Here is an 18,214-nt window from a genome sequence, read left to right as displayed (position 1 = left end):
AGAGATGCCGAGCAATGGCAGCTTCCATTAAAGTCAGCAGAAATAGTGGATGTTTGCTATCCCTGAAAAACTGCCCACGTATTATAAGATGAATTCCAGCTCAATTTAATTGGGCACGATTAGATTACAAGGTACATGTTCACTCTCAGGAGTTACCGCCTCTGATCATTAAGCTTAAGCAACTGAAAAAAAAAAAAAGCCTAATTCATAAGCAACTATACGATGTTGAACACAACGTTGATTGTTTCATTTTTGCATTTTATTTATCTTGGGTGATGGAAATAACCTGGCCCACTTCTCTTTTTTCATAAGTGCCTCATTTGTTTGCAGCCAGTCGTCAGTGAGGTTCATGTGCCCCAACGCAGCGGAGCGCTATCAGCACGACAAACACGGAAGGGAACCAGTGACAATAAAAAACAATCTCAAGGGCATCAACTGTCTTGTTTGCTCTGTGTTTGTACTTCCCTTAGTGCAAACAGAAACAGTCAAAGCCTTGCTATTACTGGTGGATTTCGTAGTGCTTTATTTTTGGGAAAGAACCCTACATACCTGGCACTAACCCTTTAAAAAGCTGTTTTATGGCCCTCGGTGAGGATGGAGGATGAAGAGGGGCCCCACATACCTAAGCTCAATGTGTTAGGTCACTAAAATGCCTGATTAATAATGCAATGTCATTAACAGTAATGACAAAAGCTCACTATTGTGGTGGCAATTATGTAACCGTGATGCAACGCTGTGACCAAAGACATTTAAGCGGTCTGAAATACATTTCTGGATGCTATTGTGTTGCCTCAGTAAGAATATTCAAGCTTTAAAAGTCAAGAGTGTTTTTGCTATAACTGTGGCTGCAGCCACGGTTTTTTTCCAAATTCAAAGACGCTTTGAAGTCATATTAGAAATATTTATGCTTATTTTTCCCCTCCTAAGATAACGCTTTTGTCTTTAAAGCAAGCCTACAAACGTTTTAGCTGATGACGTCATCTCCTTTACTTCAAATGTGACTATACTGTCTGGAATTTGGCACCTTCCATTTTATGTTTTTCTAGGCCAGATTCACACTGATGTTACCAGGAGCAACTCTATTGACTTCCGCAAGGCTTTACTCAATTACACCGCATAAATGACAGGACACTGAAAATAGCCCAAGAAAACAGATTTTCAAAGTAATCAACTGGTGCTTTCTGCAAGCAGCACCCCAACAATGGTAAAACGGGCTGTTAACTCTGAGGGTGCTATAAGCAGAAAGGATTGCTTTCGTTTCTCTGTTTGTTTGGGTTTTTTTTTTTTTCCTCAAGTGAAGAAAGATTCTATTGTTGTCTGTTTTGAAACCGATAGAAAATGCTGAGTGAAATGACTAAAAGTTGAATTGCTGGAAATATCTATGAGATGAGTTCTGGAAGTCTGACATATTCCCATCCGTAGACTATGCCTCCCTTAGCGAGGGAGCACAGCTCTACTGCAATGGAAAAACTTAGCAGTTGTGTTCTGCCAGACTCTCCCTTTTCTTGGGAACTCAGAGGAACATCCTTGTGGAGTCACTTTGGGAAGCTTCTCTCCACTTTCCTCGTTTTCCTACCCTCCTTACGTACAAGCCAGCTCTGTAATTATACCTCTGCCAACCACAGATGTTTCTGAGAAGTGATTCCTCTCTCAGGATATCCAAAACACCAGAGGGCAGCAGAAGTGTTAAAGGAGACGTTGCAAAAGCATCTCCTTGCCTTGCACAAGCGCCTCTAGGATGGTAAAATGGGCTCACCTAAGAGGTTCATAGTGCCTAGACAGTATCGATTCATAGCGAAAGTGGAAGAAAAACAACTAAATTATGATGTTACCAAAACTGTGCAACTTCTGAGCAGCACCGATGGAAACTGTCGTGACCCTTATGCATGAAAATAAAAGTTAAATACTGAAAGGCTGCTGAGAGTGATAGATGTAGGAGGTCTTTATTTCTCAATGAATCAGACATCAGCATGATCATTCTTGGAAACCATGTGTACTCCATTCCACTGCAGAAGCTCTATGTACCCCATCTCCTGGGCTAGGGACTGCAGATCTGCTTAAATACCTTCTGCAGATGGCAATGATTCCAACATTTTTCTTGCCTCTTTCATCTAATGAAGGTAATTAAAACCCTGGGTTCTCCTCAGTGTAATCCTCTGATGCAGCGTTACAGTCTCCATGGTACAGGTGACTGCTTCTTCTTAGAGCACCAAATCCTCAGTCACTTTTGGGAAGAAAAAAATCATGAGTCTTTTAAAAAGAAAGAAAAAATGTTACTTCCCCACCTGGGGCTGTCCTTCTTGTGTGTTCTTTCTAAAAAGACTGGTTCTGTTTGCCAGACTAAAACACTTAATCAATTTGAAATGAAAACAGCAACTATAATTAAAGGGAGGAAAATCCCACCACAGCAGAGGAACCATTATTAAGGTAATTTTTTTCTTTATAACTCCTGGGGCGCTGTTCACATGCAGTTGCTACTATATATGCTGTTTGTGCGTCACCTCCTCTTCCTGAGCTCCATGGAGAATACACTGTTAGCTTAATAATAATAATAATGCCAGCTTCACATGTGAGTTACACTAAGCACCATGTAAGTGCTAATTGAATGTTGCAATAGCCTGTTCTATGCTATTCCCCCGTCCCACAGAATGGCACAGCAGCCCCGTGACCTGCCTGGGTCATACTACTGCCTTCACATGAGCAGCTCCTTCCTCAGGCTGCTGGATACCAGCTCTGCAAGCTACAGCTATCTCCCACCTCCATTTCAAGCCCTGCAGGTACTCAGGCATTGCGTCTCCATGTTTCTAGATGAAGGAGCCTGTAGCACAACTGGCCTCACAAAGGGCTAGCACCCAGGTTGCTTTAGGTAATGAAAGCAATATAGAATCAGAATCGTAAATGTTGGAAACCACCATGCCTGCTAACCATAACCCTCAGTGCCACATCCACATGGTTCTTGAACACCTCCAGGGACAGCAACTCCACCACCTCCCCTGGGCAGCTTGTCCTACTGCCTCACCACGCCTTCTGAGAAGAAATTATTCCTAATATCCAATCTTAAATTTCCTTTGGTGCAACTTGAGCTCCCTTTTGAGCTCTCTATACATCGCTCATGGAGTGGAGGGCCATCAGCTCTCCATCTCTCATCATGAGTCTCCAGGAAACCATCAGCTAGAGATGAAAACCATCACGTTGATTCCAGCCATGCTGTGTATCTCTTAATTTCAAGGAGCCTGACTGATCCAGTTGCCTCTGGATATTAGACCTGCATATGTGTCCTGTATGCCACTGAGGGTGGTGATCAGGCAAAGACCTCAGATGAAGACAAACTATATTCTGGCCAGGAGACCATAGCATCATAGAGTCACTATGGTTGGAAAAGACCTCCAAGATCATCAAGTCTAAGTGGCATGGGGAGCCATGGGGAGGAGGGAATGCACTGGGCTGGAGTGCAGAGAAGACGATATGGTCCAGTCACCAGCTGGAGCACTACTTCTCTAAGAACAGCCTAGGCTGACTCTAACAAAGACTAAGTTGAATAACAGATGTTATCAACAGGCAGGCACCGTTCAAGACTCATTTTCAGGTTGAAGCTGGAATTTGAGTCCAAATGTGCAAACTTTGGTCAGTGTGTGTGTGCAGAGGGAACATCTACTTGCTTCTGGCAGTGGACCTCGAGATAAACATCTTTGGCACTTGTAGGATGTCGCGTTTGAACTCCAAACCGCCACAGCGTGCGAAAGAATCCACTTCCCAAGTTTTGCTCCTAGATAACAGCCCTGTGGGTGTATTCATAGAATCACAGAATCACAGAATTGTCGGGGTTGGAAGGGACCTCTAGAGATCATCGAGTCCAACCCCCCTGCCAAAGCAGGCTCCCTACACCACGTCACACAGGTAGGAATCCAGGTGGGTCTTGAATATCTCCTGAGAAGGAGACTCCACCACCTCCCTGGGCAGCCTGTTCCAGTGCTCCATTCAGACCATAGAATCAGTACAGCTGGGAAGATCTTGAAGAAGCATCTAGTCCAACTGTCAGCCCGAGCCTGTGAGTACTCTAAGCCAGTCACTCGGCGTCACATCTACCCTTTTCCTGAAAGCCACCGGGGACGGTGACTCTACCAGCTCCCTGGGGGCAGCCCGTTTCACTGGGGGCTCTTTGTTTCACTTCATCCTCCGTGCTGGTGCCCATCCGGGGGATCCACGGCACCGTTTTCGCCGCTGTAGCCGTGCAGTTCAGCCCTCAGACGGGCACCGCCTCCGCCGATCTCCGTGCACGGCATCGCTGAGGTGAGGCTCTGAGGGGAGGCGCTGTGGTGAGGCGCTGAGGGGCGGCGCTGAGGGGAGGCGTTTAACGGCCGCCGAGGCGCGCACGCCGGCAGGGGGCGACCCCGCCGGGAGACGGGAGGGCGTCAGGTGACGGCGGAGAGCCTTCCTCCCCCCGGGCGGGGACGGGAGACCCAGGTGCCCCCTCCCTCCGTCCGCCCTGACGTCACCGCCCCCTGTCGCCGGGGCGACGGCTCCATCAGCGCTGCCGTCAGCGCCGCCCGTTCCTTGGCAACCGAGCGGTGTCTCGCTCTCCTTCAGCCTCGCGCCTGGGCTCGCGTCTCTCTGGCGTCAAAGTGACGTCAATGGGCCCCGCTCTCGGCTTTCGGCGGTGGGCGGGGCCGCGCTCGGCGGACAGAGGGGCGGAGGGGCGGGGGGACATCCCGCGTGCTGCCGCCCGCCCCCCGGCGAACGCTCCCTCCCTCTCTCTCCGTCCCTCCCTCCCTCTCTCGTTCACTCCCTCCTTCACTCTCTCGCTCACACACCGGCACCGCGGCGGCGGCAGTGAGCCCGCCAGGTAGAGGGGAGAGGCTGTCACGGAGCGGCCGCCCGAGGCCCCGAAGGAAAAGAGAGCTGGGCTCCGTGCGATCCGACGGGCCGCGCCGCGCCGTCCCCGTGCGAGGTGCGAGCGCCCGTGGGCAGCGCCGATGCCGCTGCCGCCGCCGTCGTGAGTCGCGGCGCGGTGCCCTTCGGCCGCCTGAACCATGGTGATCATGTCAGAGTACGCCTCCGTGCCGGCTCCCAGCGCAGCACAGCCCCGGCCCCTGCGGGTCGGCTTCTACGATATCGAGAGGACCTTGGGGAAAGGCAACTTCGCCGTGGTAAAGCTGGCCCGCCACAGGGTGACCAAGACGCAGGTGGGTGCGGGGCCGAGCCGGACGGCTGCTTTCTGCTTTATTTAAGCGTAGAATGAAAGCGGAGCCGTCGTTCCCGGAGCGCTCCCTCTGTGTGAGTCCCAGCTGCGGGACCTTCGCACCCCATGAAGTCTTTGCACGTGGATCTCGCAGCCCAAGTTGTCTCCCCACGGGACCACCCGGTCCCTTTGCCAGGCTCTAAGAACAAAGAACTCGCCGTGTTGCTTTGCAGGCTGCTTCCCCGTGGCCGTGCAGCTGCCGTATGTGTACTGTGTGTCCCAACCGCCCTCTCCTAGAAAAAAGCAAAAATACTCCCTTATAAGAATGCGGTTTTTTCGCTGGATTAAAAGATTTACCGAATCCAGCGCTGCCTTCTGCAGTTCTGTCGGTCTGATTGCATGCGATTGGAGCAGCTCGGGAAAACACCATCGGCTCCGGCTACACTGTATCTAAAGTCCACCCTGCGTGTGTGCTGTGAGTTTGTGCTTGGCTTTGTGTGTGGTGTTTCTTCTCCCCATCGTAATAAGTGTATCCATTTTGGAATGCCAGCGGTTGTTTGATGTGATTATGTGTTTTTCAATCTGTAGGTCGCGATAAAAATAATAGACAAAACGAGGTTAGACCCGAGCAATCTGGAGAAGATTTATAGAGAAGTGCAGATAATGAAGCTTTTGAATCACCCCCACATTATCAAGCTCTATCAGGTAAGAGGTCAGCTTTGAAGCACGCCATGCAGATGAGCTATGCCTGTCCTCTTGCATTTGATTTTGCATGAAATGTTTGCTGGGAGAATGCGAACTGAAAGAGTTTTTGGAGACTACGGTTCATTTAAAGCAGGGTGTTTTGTTTGTTTAAAGTCACCTTTCCTGTGCGCTTGTCAGTTTCTTGACAAAAGGGTGAAAAAAGAGTGAAGTTTGTTTCAGATCAAGGATCAGTCTGTCCGAACTTGTAGAGTTAACTTGCCTTCCCAACTCCTTTGCTTTGTGTTTGGAAGACTGAGGCTTCTCACATGTTTTTGATATGAGGAGGGCTTAAGCTCTCTTAGGACAGCAGAGTAGCAGGCACAAAAGCTGGGCTTGCCATAAGCGAAAGCAAATTCAACAACAAATAAACTCAATCAAAAAGAAAAAACTTAGAACTATTACTATCATAGAGTATGTGAGGAAATGACCCGTCTGGGTTATTCTGTTCCACTTCGTGTAGTTTTGCAAAGAACTCTGAAAGTTCTTTTCCTTTGTAGAGTTTCAAGGTGTGGATTTTGATTTGGATTCGTTCGGTTTCTGCGCTTTTGCTTTTGCCTTTTTAAGGGTATTGGAAGAGTAAAAGTAAGATTCCACACAAACGTGTTGTGCAGCAGGCAGGGTGGCAGCTGTGTAGTGAGCGAGGGCTGCCTTGCAAATTCGGACTCTTTGATCCAATTAGCGTTTGGTGTATGTTCCTCTTAATCATCTTAAATAGCGCCGTGCGGATTTAAGAAGATGAGGTATCAACGGTCTGACTGGACCTGGCCAGAAGGATGGAGGGGGAGAGGAATGGATTAAGAAATGAAGCAGCAGGTCTGAAATCCTATGCGCTGTCGTACACGCAACTGTCAGGTTGTTATCTTACTGTTGGGTTGGTTGGCTTAATGAACGTTCTCCTCTTTTGAGACGTGGAAGGCTGAGGAGCCAGTAGAGCAGGTGTTTAGGCAAGGCGTTGTTTTCAAGCACCTTGACACGCGTGAATTGTTTTGACATTTACAGCCTTAAACCATCCTGACAAAAATGATTTTTGCGTTAACGTCTGACGTCATCGCTGCCCATAGGATATACCCAAACCTTCTAACAGTTCAGTTGATTTCATTTCGGTGGAATGATGTGGGTGAAAATGCTGTTTGGAAGCTGTTAGAGAAGCAGGTTAAATTCCATCCAGTTGAACCACTTCACTTGATTGAGCAAATGACGTTGGTAGTGGACCATAATTTCTTTTCAGCAAAGTTTTCTTTGCTTTGTTGCTGTAACTGATGCTTTACCTGTTCGGGGGAGGCTGAGAAATAGGGATGGAATTAGATGACATACCGACGTAGGGTGTGTGTTCTTATATTATTTCATCATTGTTTTAGTTTCAGCGCAGCGTCTTAATTTCATCCAGCTGGCATTTTTCCCAGAACACTTTCCTTCAGTTTTTTCAACTGGGAACCTCTCTTCCTTTGCTCCCTTGTTGTTTGTTTTCGTTTTGTGTCTGTGTGTACTTGTAGAAGGGAGGACAAGAGTCTCCAAATAAGGTTATGTGTTAGGAAGCTGGAAATTGCAGCCTTTGAAGTAGTATTGACGCTTGTTTGATTGTTAATATGTTGAGAACCTCCTGCCTCAGAAACAGAGTATTGATTCCCTGTGAGTCCTATTCTGGGGAAAGGTTGTATTTCTGAAAGCTGAAATGTGACATTTAAGAGATGTGGTGTCGTACGTGAAGATGAATTCCCAGATGCTCGGTTTTATTTGGGTTTAGTTTTGTTTCCATCCCCTCCCCCCCAAAGATGTGTCAGCTTCCTCTGATGATTACTGTTTTGCACGTGGCTGGTAAGTGAATGTTGACCAGCCCAGTTACAGCTGTCGATGTGCCTCAAGCGCTGCAGTAGCACCAACAACTGCCTGTTTTCACTCACATGGGAGGCTTGCTATGCCCCCAGCCAGCACCAAATGGGAGTGGGGTGTTTGGTAACACTTCTTGGTTTTCCAAGTTGCGGGTATCTCCTGATCTGAGTGCATGCTAGCGGTGAAACAAAGATGGCTTTAAGTCAGCTTTGTGTCCTCATGAGTTCAAAATAAGTTCAAAGAGCTAGAAACCCATTTATGCATATTTTAACCAAAAAGGGAACTCAGGGAAGTATATAAAATCATAAATGCTCATCAGTTATCTTATGGAGATTACGTGGCATAGTAATGGTAAGAACAATACCATGGGAAGCTGCTGTATGTTGTAGGCATAGAAGCATTCATTTATTATCTTTTTCGTTACCAGTTTGCTAGGAAAAAAACATTGCAGTGCAAAATTAAGTGTCTTTACTGCCAGCTACTATGGCAAATAAATAACTGAACTGATAACACGTTTAGGGAAATGAAAGTAACTATAGAGGCCTGTGTTTCTTTAAGCATGTCCACTCTTGTGTCTTGGCAGGTTATGGAGACAAAGGATATGCTTTACATTGTTACTGAGTTTGCTAAGAATGGAGAAATGTTTGGTAAGTTCAGCAGTACCTCACATTTCTTGAGATTTAGAGCTGTTGGCCATATTGTTGTCTTTCCTGAGTAATACCTGATCACATTAAAAACCCAGAGTCACTGTCGTCAGCTGTCAAACAGCAAGTGCAGCATCTGGAAGACTACAAAATCATTTTCCAGGTATCTCTAAGTCGTGTGCCTCTTCTGTTTTGTCTTGCAGATCATCTGACCTCCAATGGGCACTTGAGTGAAAGCGAAGCGCGGAAGAAGTTCTGGCAGATTCTTTCAGCAGTGGAATACTGCCACAGCCACCACATAGTGCACAGGGATCTCAAAACAGAGAACCTTCTGCTAGATGCTAACATGAATATCAAGTTAGCAGGTAATGAGAAATGCCTGGTTACTCTATAAATGGCATTTGGCATGCGGTCAAATTCAGTCTCCCTAGCGTAATCTCATAAATGTATTTGGAGTGACTGAAAGTTAAAGTCACTGGTATTTTGCTGAATATATCCTCTGGACAAAATGAAATGAATATGCAGAGAACAAAACAATGCACCTGCTCCCTTCCCTCTGTTTTCTGCTGCTTCTAAACAGTTTGCATGTGGCTGAGTGATGTCTTACACCAGACTTCTACCTTCCTTCCAGACTTTGGCTTTGGAAACTTCTACAAGTCAGGAGAGCCACTCTCCACTTGGTGTGGAAGCCCACCCTATGCAGCTCCAGAAGTTTTTGAAGGCAAGGAGTATGAAGGACCTCACCTTGATATATGGGTGAGTGTGATATTCCTTTGGAATTCTGTTTCACGCTTTGTTATGGACTGTGAACTTTGCAAACTGTTGTTTCTACTGGAATCACTCATAAGCTGTGCTGTTCTCTGTTGACAGAGCCTTGGTGTGGTGCTCTATGTCCTTGTCTGTGGTTCTCTACCATTTGATGGACCCAATTTACCAACTCTGAGGCAAAGAGTGCTGGAGGGGCGGTTCCGCATCCCATACTTCATGTCTGAAGGTGCTTTGTGATCAGATTCTTAATGTTAGAAAAGGAACTGAGACTAAAGGAGTAGCTGTCCTATTCTTCCTTGAGGCAGTGACCAGATGGGGCTGGTTTTGCAGTTGGCAATCACCTTGTCTTTATGTGTCCAGTGATTTCTGTAGGGTAGCACTTAAGATCGGAGGCTGATTGTAGATGTTTTTATGGTGTATCTAAAAGGCTATCATTTCATTTCTTAAGAGTATTGCTTTAGATTAGAAAAATTGAAACCCTAGCTGTAGGAATAATCACTCACAAAAGAGAAAAAACAAGTTTTTAGTGAGACTGGCTTGCAATGGTGAGGTGGGTGTAGTTCTGAGATATTCAAAGTACATAGAAGGGGTATGTTTCAGTGTGGTTTTGCTGCCAAGGAGAGCAGAGACAGTGAAACTTAGCACTGTTTCTTGAATGTTTGCACTTGGGCAGTCTGGTAAGAAAAAGGAGCTGAGAGGTATTATCAGATCTCTCCGATTAGGGTTTGAAAACAAATGAATATGCCTCTCTTCAGTGGAATATCTTTTAAAGTCTGACCTTTATCTGTTATAGCTGTGAATGGCTTTGATTCCCTGGTTGTAAATAAATAAGCAGTATGCTTGGACTGGGAGTTGATATTTTAATATTTACGGTAGTTCTTAGTAAATCCTAACCTATTTCAAGTGGGTGTACCATAATTAAACCTACATCCACTCAAAATTAGCCCCCTTGCAAGGTAGAGGGCAAACTGAAACCTGCTTTTAGCAAATACAGCATCATTTTGCTCAATGACATGTTGCTTTTATGAAATACGTACCTCTCTTGTGCTGGTTTGAATATTTAGCAGTCACTATGCATCAGCTGCTCAGAAAACTTTTAATTCCTGTCTTTATAGACTTCAAATACTGGCAGTGGGAAAGTTTCTTAGCAAATGCCTGGGGCTGAACTGTCATTTTTACCCTTTGCTCATGAGTTTGTCTTTGTCATCTAGACTGTGAAACACTAATCCGACGGATGTTAGTCGTAGACCCAACAAAGCGAATAACCATTTCCCAAATAAAGCAGCACAAGTGGATGCAAGCTGATCCATCTCTTCGACAGCAGCAGTCTTTGTCCTTCTCCATGCAAAACTATAACTCCAACCTGGGTGACTACAATGAGCAAGTCCTTGGGATCATGCAAACACTTGGCATTGACAGGCAGAGAACTGTTGAGGTGAGAAGTGCTTGTCTTTTCTATGTGTTTTCAGTGACTACCAGAACACCAGTGGTTCAGTTGTGTATATTGCTCAGTGATTAGCCTTGATGCAGTTTCACAGTGTAGTAAAATCTTCACTTCCCTTCTGGGTTTTTACTTGTTTTTTGAGTACACGATTACACAATCTTAATAATGAGATGTTGCTGTATATCTTGAGTTATGTGTAACTGTAGGGTTCTTTGTATTCTAGTCTCTACAGAACAGCAGCTACAACCACTTTGCTGCTATTTATTACCTGCTCTTGGAGCGTCTCAAGGAGTATCGAAGTAGCCAGCTATCGAGTCGTCCGGCAACTGGCCGTCAGCAAAGGCCGAGGAGCTCTGAGATCAGCAATGCTGAGGTAAGGGAGGGCATGTGGGGTCTCTTTTCTGCCACTTTCTGTGGGAAACTAAGACTGCAGCTTTGAGGCTTGTGAGAACCAATTGTCTCTGATAGGACAGGTTACTCTTCTTCAGCAGAATGCTGATTGATTGAGTACAAGCTGTCTGTAGATCATGATCCAGAGGATAGTTTGTCTCTGGTGCAAGTCAGTAATGAACCAGAAGTCTAGGCTTCTCATGAACATTTGCTTTGTCAGGCGTGGATCAGTTACCCTTTTGTTATATGCCCTGTAGGATCCTCAGAAATACTCCATGATTCAGTCTGTGTGTTTCTTCTGACTTTTCCTAACCCCTACTCCCTTTTAACCGTGCTCTGGTGCCTTTTCAAATTGTCCTTGTGGTTTAATAGTCTGACTTAGGAGAAGTACTTTGTGTTTGTGTTGGCACTGAAAGAGTAGCTTTGTTAATTTTGATAGAAAGTGCATGGAGAAGGCTTGCACAGAAGGTGTCTCTGAAATTCCTTGAGCCTACGATATTAGAAGAATCGCATGGAACAGCAGTGTATGTGATGGCTTCTGTGCATCTCTCTCTGCCTTCAGATGCCTCAGGACAGTCTCACTAATGAAACCCTGCGATCATCTCTGCTTTACCAGCAACCTCAGAGTCTGATTCAACCGTCTTTGCAGGCAGAAATGGACTGTGACGTGAATAATCCGTTACAGGTGGGTGATTTAAGCTAAACTGCATGTAACTGTGTCTCAGTTGTTGTGAGAATTTTTTGTTGTTTATTTTTTTTTCTGTTGATCTAAAAAGAACAGGGGTTGTGACAGTTTTTCTCTCCCTTGAATCTTTTGTTTGGTGCTTGGGCATGGTGCTGTAGTAGCCTCTCAAACAGTACACCTACTGAGGGCACACCACAGGGCTGTGAAGAGCTTTAAAATGTAGTGCAGAAATAAATCTGTGAACTGACCTGTTTTGCAGCCTGTGTTTTTTCCTGTGGATCCCAACTTCAACGGGCTCTTTCGGAATCGCTCCATCTCCCCCAGCAGCCTTCTGGAAACCACCATTAGTGAAGAAGTAAGGCAAGAGAAGGAGCTGGAAGATGAAATTAAGGCATACGACCACCCTATCCGCATCCCTAGCAACACCAGCCGGAGACACACGCTGGCTGAAGTCACTACTCACTTCTATCAGCATGCCCCTCCATGTAAGTCTGGGAGCAATGAAGGCTGTGCTTAATTAGAGGAAAATGATGGAGAAGGTGTGCCACAGCAGAAAAATACCTGACAATGTGTGCTGATTTTTTACTTGACTGAAGTAGGAAAGCCCAGAGAAGAGGTTTCTACCCCTTCTAGTTCTGACTTCCCATAAATAAGCATGGCCCTTCAGGAAGAGATGCTGTACTGTTATATTTCATCTAGATCTTTTCAGAGGGAGCATTCTCACAAGCAGGACGTAACTCTTCTCTGCTTGTTTCCGCTCTTTTAACGTGTTTATGGTGTGCATACTTGACTTTAAAGAAAATAATAATAAACAAATTGGAACAAAAAATTGCTAACTGTACTGGGTAAACATCCAGACCCCTTGAACTAAACAAGCAAACAAAAATGCTCACAGAACAAAAATCTTATGTTGGAACTTTCGTGCTAAAAAATAACACACATTGCACGTCTGAGAGATATTGGCAGAGCTCTGCCAGCTGGGCAGAAGCCCAATGTAGGTTATTTGTCAGTGACCATGTGCTGGAGTCAGGCCCTGTGACAGCACAAGTTGCTGGATATCTCTCTGACTTGCAGCTGTTCATTAGTGCCAGTGTAGGTGGGCAGAATGCTCTGATGTCACGTTTGTTCCTTCCTGTACTCATCTTGGGAATGCTCTTTCTGTCCTTCCTTCCCCTCTGCAGGTATAGTCATTTCCTCCTCAGCAAGCCCCACAGAGGGAACTAGTTCAGACAGCTGCCTTACTTCATCTTCAAATGACAGCTCAGTGGCCCTGAGCAGCTGTTTGGCAGGTCAAGTAATGACGGGGAGCCCAGCCACAGCTAGGATGACATCAGCCTTCCTAGCTTCCCAGTCTGACGCTCCGGTGTTACAAGCCCAGAGCTGCATGGGAGGTGCTTCTCTCCTGCCTGTCAGCTTCCAAGAAGGAAGACGAGCATCTGATACCTCATTAACTCAAGGTAATTCCTTCCTTGCTTTGTTGCTGGGATATTGCAACCTTGCAGTTGCCACTAGAAAAGGGTCGTTTTCTTGCCTGAGTTGGAGTTACGCTGAGGCTGCCTGGATATTCTGTCTCTTGTATTTGTGGTTCTTGAGGAGGGTGCTGAGGTTGGGAGGCTCTCGCATACTGCTTCAGCATGCTCATGAACATGTTTCTGCTGCTGTGAGTGGGATGGCAAACTCCACCCTCCTCCTAAAATTTGGGATGCTCATCTTGTTTTATAGTAGCTTTATCCTTTACCGTGTATGTGTCCATCTAAACAAGGGTGCAGCTGTCCCAAACCCTGTTCCGTCACATCAATTTTACTCTGTCCATCAGGCAGAGATGCAAATGTGAACTGAAGGGTCACGGTTCCTTCTAGTGCAGTGCTCACGTAAATGGAGGCAGCTGCCCAGAAAGGCTGATCTGTAAAGTAGGCTCTCAGTCAAATGCTAAGAAGGCTTAAAGTGCATTTCTTCTCCTCATGTCCCACAGGCTTGAAGGCTTTTAGGCAGCAGCTGCGGAAGAACGCTCGAGCCAAAGGGTTTCTCGGCTTGAATAAAATCAAAGGCTTTGCTCGGCAGGTGTGTCAGTCCTCTTCATCTCGGGCAGCAAGGAGTGCCATGAGCCCTTTCCAACACGCACAGCCGAACACCTGCATCTACAGCAGCAGTGGGAGCAACAGAGAGGGAAGAAACCTCCTGGAAGAGGTGCTACAACAGCAGAGGTGAGAAGCTGACCTGGAGGAGTTTTGCTGTTTTCCTTGGGGATTGTTTTGGTTGGGGGCAAAAAGGACGAGGAGTAAATGCAGCAAAAATGGGTTGGGGGAGTCTGGTCACTGGCGTTCGCTTTCCTCTCAGCTTTGCTGTGTGGCAGCAGATAAACTGCTTAGCTTCCTTTGTGGGTTCCTGCACTGGCACGTGTAACACAGGACGTGCATTTCCGCTTAAAAGTCTCCATGTCCAAGTATTTGGAGGTCACTGGACAGAGAAGCAGTTTGGTACTGTGGGGGAAAACATTACTTCTCCTCATTGCAAGCTGTGTTTTTCTTTGTTAGTTTTGGGAATGCTTTCTTTCCTCTTCTGCCTCCTCCTGTAATTTTCCCATGGCAAGGAAATGAGACCTTGTAATTTGGAAAAGTTACAGCCCACAAAGGAGGCACAGTTCCAGTGGCCTCAAATGTCGTGTGCGATGGCACCTCTTAGTTCCCATAGAAGCAAGATGGAAAATAGAACATCCGGTTTATCTGCATTCATTGTCTGTAAAACACCTAGTATTAGCTGCCCAAATTATGGCCAGATAACTTTCTAGGGGTACTTTCCAACTTCAGCGTAGGGAAAAACCAAGCAAAACCACATTGATCTGGCATGGCAGTCACTTTAATTGTACTGTGTGGGTAGGGAGGGATAGAGGATAGAGAGGAGGAAACAAAGGGGAAAGTTAGGATTGGGTAAGGGTAGGGGTAGAAGAGGAGGAAGGAAATCTTGAACCCTTTCTAGCACTGCAAGTTAACATCTTCCATCCTTGGACTTTGTTCAGAATGCTCCAGCTTCAGCATCACCAGCTACTCCAGCCAGCTTGTCCCCAGACGTCTCAAACATCTGCGACAAATGGCCTCCCCCCACCTGACAGCGCAGGTACCTGCAAAGCATCCAATTCTCTTTTGTTGTCAGAGCTACAAAGAGAGAACTCATTTGAGCTGGCCTTTGGTGGCAACAGCCAACTGCTCCAACCTCATTTCTTTGGTGTCAGCGTGTCACCGGTGTCTTCAGCAGCTCACCTCCTAGACACTCACCTGTATATCAGCAGCAACGTCTCTCCGGTTGGCACCACATTCTCTCAGCAACAGAGTTTCTCTGCTCAGTCTCCGAGCTATGACGCTGTCGCTTTGCAGCACGGGGATTGTGAGATGGAGGACTTGACTTCCAACCAGCTAGGGAAGTTTGTCCTGGTCAAATGAGAGCTCTGGCTGCTCCAGCTCACGCTGCTCTTTTAGCAAAGAACTTGCACCACTGTTCCACGGCACGTGTAGGTGCGTGGCTGGCTGGTGTTGTGTGGATGAGTGACTCTCAGAAGCAATAAATTTTGAAGTATGTGAAGAGGCTGTCTGGCTCCGAAAGCTAGCAACTTTATAGAAGTGAAACAAGCAATATGTATGTCTTTTTGCTTCTACTATTCTTGCACTGAACAAATACGAATAGAAACTGATTTTGTTTTTTTTTTTTTTTAAAGGAAAAATAATGATGGGGGAAGATGGGTGGGGCATTTGTGGGGACAGGGAGGGATGCGGTCGGGGAAGAAGTCTTCGGTACTGTACTCAAGTCAGACCAATACAGCTCTGCTGTTATGCAAGATTAGCAGCTGTCGGTAGTGGTGACACAGCAGGGAGAGGCTTTTCAAAGAAGGGACCAGAGCCTCCCTCTTTCACAATATTCATTTATGGGTTTGTGAAGATGATTACCTCTTTTAAAGAAAATAAACAGAAAACCAGTGGCATGCAACATTATGCATTCAGAGAAGACAAAAATGGAAGCATTGCCATTTGTGGGGCTTTTTTTTTTCCTTTTTCCTCCTGTTAACACTCGTTTTGTTTTAAAGGAACCAACATCCCCATTCCGCATCTCCCAGATCTGTATACTTTAAATGAAAACTGTGAACTTTCTGCTTGATATGTCAGCTAGAAAACCTGTTTGTTTGTTTGTTTTAGGATAAAGAAAAGCCAACAACCAAACAGCATTCTAATTAGCACAGAAACAAGGAATCTCTTGAAAATACATCCTTTAGATCCTGATAGGATCTAAATTACAGGCTGTATGGTCTTCTGCAGGGGTTGTGTGCGTGTGTGTGTGAGCACCTGCACACATGCGTGTATTTTGTTGGCCTAAATAATCTTTTTATACGTGCTAAGGTGGTTTTTTGTTGTATTCCTGCAGAGGCACCGAGGAGGGAACCCTTATTAGCAGTGGGGTGATGGGAAGCATTTTCTTTTTAAGAAGCCCTCCTGGAGATTGCCCACAGAGTTGTCTGAAGGGTATTTCTTAGCGCTGCACGTTGGTTTGGTTTTTTTTTTCTGCTGCTAATTATGTTTTTATGCATTTCATTATCAGGGTCCAAATAGAACCGACTCTTGGGGAAATGTGCAATATTGAGGTTATAATTATATTCTGACAAAGACAAAAGGAATAGGCTAGAACAGAATCCTGCTCTAATGGAGTACAGCTATTTCTGAACAAAACTGTATTAAAAGCGAGTAAAACAGCACAATCTTTGGGTGTTTGTTTTTGGCTGGTTTGTTTTTATCGTATTAGCAAAACGAGGTTTTGGATTAGGTAGGTGTTTTTGGTTTGGTTTTTGTTTTTTTTTGTATGGTTTTTAATGCTGTATATGTATATAAATAGGAAGCAGAAAACTATATAACACTAGTTATTTTTTTATATTTTGTAATATGCTTCTGTTGTGTTTCTGGTATAACCCCATCTCCCTCCCAAGGCAGAGCACGACTTCTGTTGGCGGCAATAGAAGATATGCTTTAGGCGCGAAGGGGAGCCCAGGCCGTGCCCTTACAGCAATGAGCAGGGTGGGGCGTTCCAGCTTTGGAAGCAGGTGAGCAAACAGTGAGCCAGTTTGGCTGGAAGTTGAATTCAGGAAATAGCTGCATTTTTGTCTAAATGCTACAAGGACCCATCTCCCTCGTGTGACACAGGGTGCCTTCAAGTTACCTTGGCTTCATGCAACCTGCAGTATTACGCATTTACAAATAATACAGATACCTGTTAGGTGGTGTTTTGTTTTTTTTCTTCTTCTTCTTTTTTTTTTTTTTTTTTTTTTTAATTAAAAACAAAAAAAGCCAAAGATTGACCAGATTAATTGATGGGAGTAGGAATGGCTGATGACATCATGTGGCTCTGTCTATGGCTCTCCATAAACAACCTCTTTATCTGTGTGTAGTATCTGTGTGTCTACACTGGTGCATCTCTATCTTGCTGCCACTGCTGCTATGTGGTCTGGATGCTTCAACACAAGAGAAAAATGGCTTGAGTTGAATTTCTGAATGAGCTGTGCCTTGCAGCAGAGAAAACACCAAAGTCTCACTTTAAATTATAGCTATTTAAAAGCAAACAATAACAACAAAAAAACACACCCATGGAGGTGGATGGAGAGGAGGGTGAGAAGCAGCCAGCGGGTCACAAAGCAGCACCTTTGCCTTCAGTTCTGTAAGGGGTAGCGCACAGACTGAAAACGGGTTTTCCTCTTTGCTGTTTGTTTTGTTTAAATGCCATGGATCAGAAGGCCACAGATTGTTTTGTTTCCTGTCCTAAGCAATGACAAGCACTTTACTTTCATAGGTTTGGGTTTTTTGTTCCTTTTCCAATTGCTGTAGAACCTCTTTGGATTTCTTGCTAGAGCAGAAAGAGGTCATTTTAAAATAAGTCTGGGTTTTTTTCTTTCTCGTAGATACCTTGACAGTGCTGTTCTGCAGACTGCAATGCAATAGGGTATTTAAAGACACTACGTGATTGGTTTAATTAAGATGTATAGTTTATTTTTTATCATGACTGAACAATCATTTTGTTTCTTATGTTCAAATGAGAGATGTACACCAAATGATTAGTCTGTGTTTTATTTAATATTTAAATAAAAAACGTTTGAAAATCACCGTCTTGTGTATGATTGTGGTGGAGTTCTTTCTCCTGCTGCTCTCTGCGCTGTAACAGGAGCTCCGGTTCTGCATAGTTAAGACTCATTTTTAAAGCCTGAGTCCGCAGGACATTACTGGAGCTTTCTATTATGTACTAAATGAAGAGGAATGGCTGGCTCAAAAATCTGATAATGGGATATTGAGCCTTTCGCTGGTAGGCGATCTGTCTGAATCTAACCCCAAGTCTGTAGTAATCGGGTTATAAAATCTGACAGCTAGAGAGGCCTATGGAGTGAAAATGGTCAAGCGTGGTTTAGTCATTACCAGATGAGCAATCAGTCCGTGTCACCTTCATCTAAAAGAGGCCTCAGCCAGATTATGGCAGTGAGGGGAAAAAGAGCAGCAGTGAGGGAA

General features: G+C 45.4%; 1 protein-coding gene across 4 annotated transcripts; it reads left to right on the top strand.

The window, feature by feature from the left end:
• Positions 1–4,675: 4,675 nt before the first annotated feature.
• SIK1 (salt inducible kinase 1) lies at positions 4,676–17,817 on the top strand. 4 transcript variants are annotated; one of them, XM_015883637.3, is made up of 13 exons: positions 4,676–5,183; positions 5,768–5,884; positions 8,337–8,400; positions 8,601–8,762; positions 9,029–9,153; positions 9,268–9,391; positions 10,377–10,600; positions 10,833–10,982; positions 11,562–11,684; positions 11,944–12,169; positions 12,866–13,141; positions 13,657–13,888; positions 14,701–17,817. In XM_015883637.3, exons 1-13 carry the CDS (start codon positions 5,031–5,033, stop codon positions 15,119–15,121), a joined length of 2,397 nt encoding a protein of 798 aa, XP_015739123.2. In that variant the 5' UTR covers positions 4,676–5,030; the 3' UTR covers positions 15,122–17,817. The 4 variants fall into 4 exon arrangements, with proteins under 4 accessions (XP_015739123.2, XP_015739132.2, XP_085386043.1 ...); XM_015883646.3 differs by lacking the exon at positions 4,676–5,183 and adding an exon at positions 5,409–5,654; XM_085529917.1 differs by lacking the exons at positions 4,676–5,183; positions 5,768–5,884 and adding an exon at positions 6,710–6,736.
• Positions 17,818–18,214: the final 397 nt, after the last annotated feature.

Source organism: Coturnix japonica, chromosome 1, assembly GCF_054131305.1.
Source record: "Coturnix japonica strain WE chromosome 1, WE-NBRP24, whole genome shotgun sequence".
NCBI classification, from domain to species: Eukaryota; Metazoa; Chordata; class Aves; order Galliformes; family Phasianidae; genus Coturnix; species Coturnix japonica.
Note: the sequence above shows the minus strand (reverse complement) of the source record. Positions and strands in the feature narration are given on the sequence as shown.

What these genes read in the sequence shown, in the direction of transcription:
- SIK1 (XM_015883637.3), top strand. Translation starts at nt 5,031, where the DNA reads ATGGTGATCATGTCAGAGTACGCCTCCGTGCCGGCTCCCAGCGCAGCA. An exon ending in ACATTATCAAGCTCTATCAG is followed by an intron (nt 5,885 to 8,336) that starts GTAAGAGGTCAG and finishes GTGTCTTGGCAG; the next exon opens with GTTATGGAGACAAAGGATAT. An exon ending in ACAGGCAGAGAACTGTTGAG is followed by an intron (nt 10,601 to 10,832) that starts GTGAGAAGTGCT and finishes TTTGTATTCTAG; the next exon opens with TCTCTACAGAACAGCAGCTA.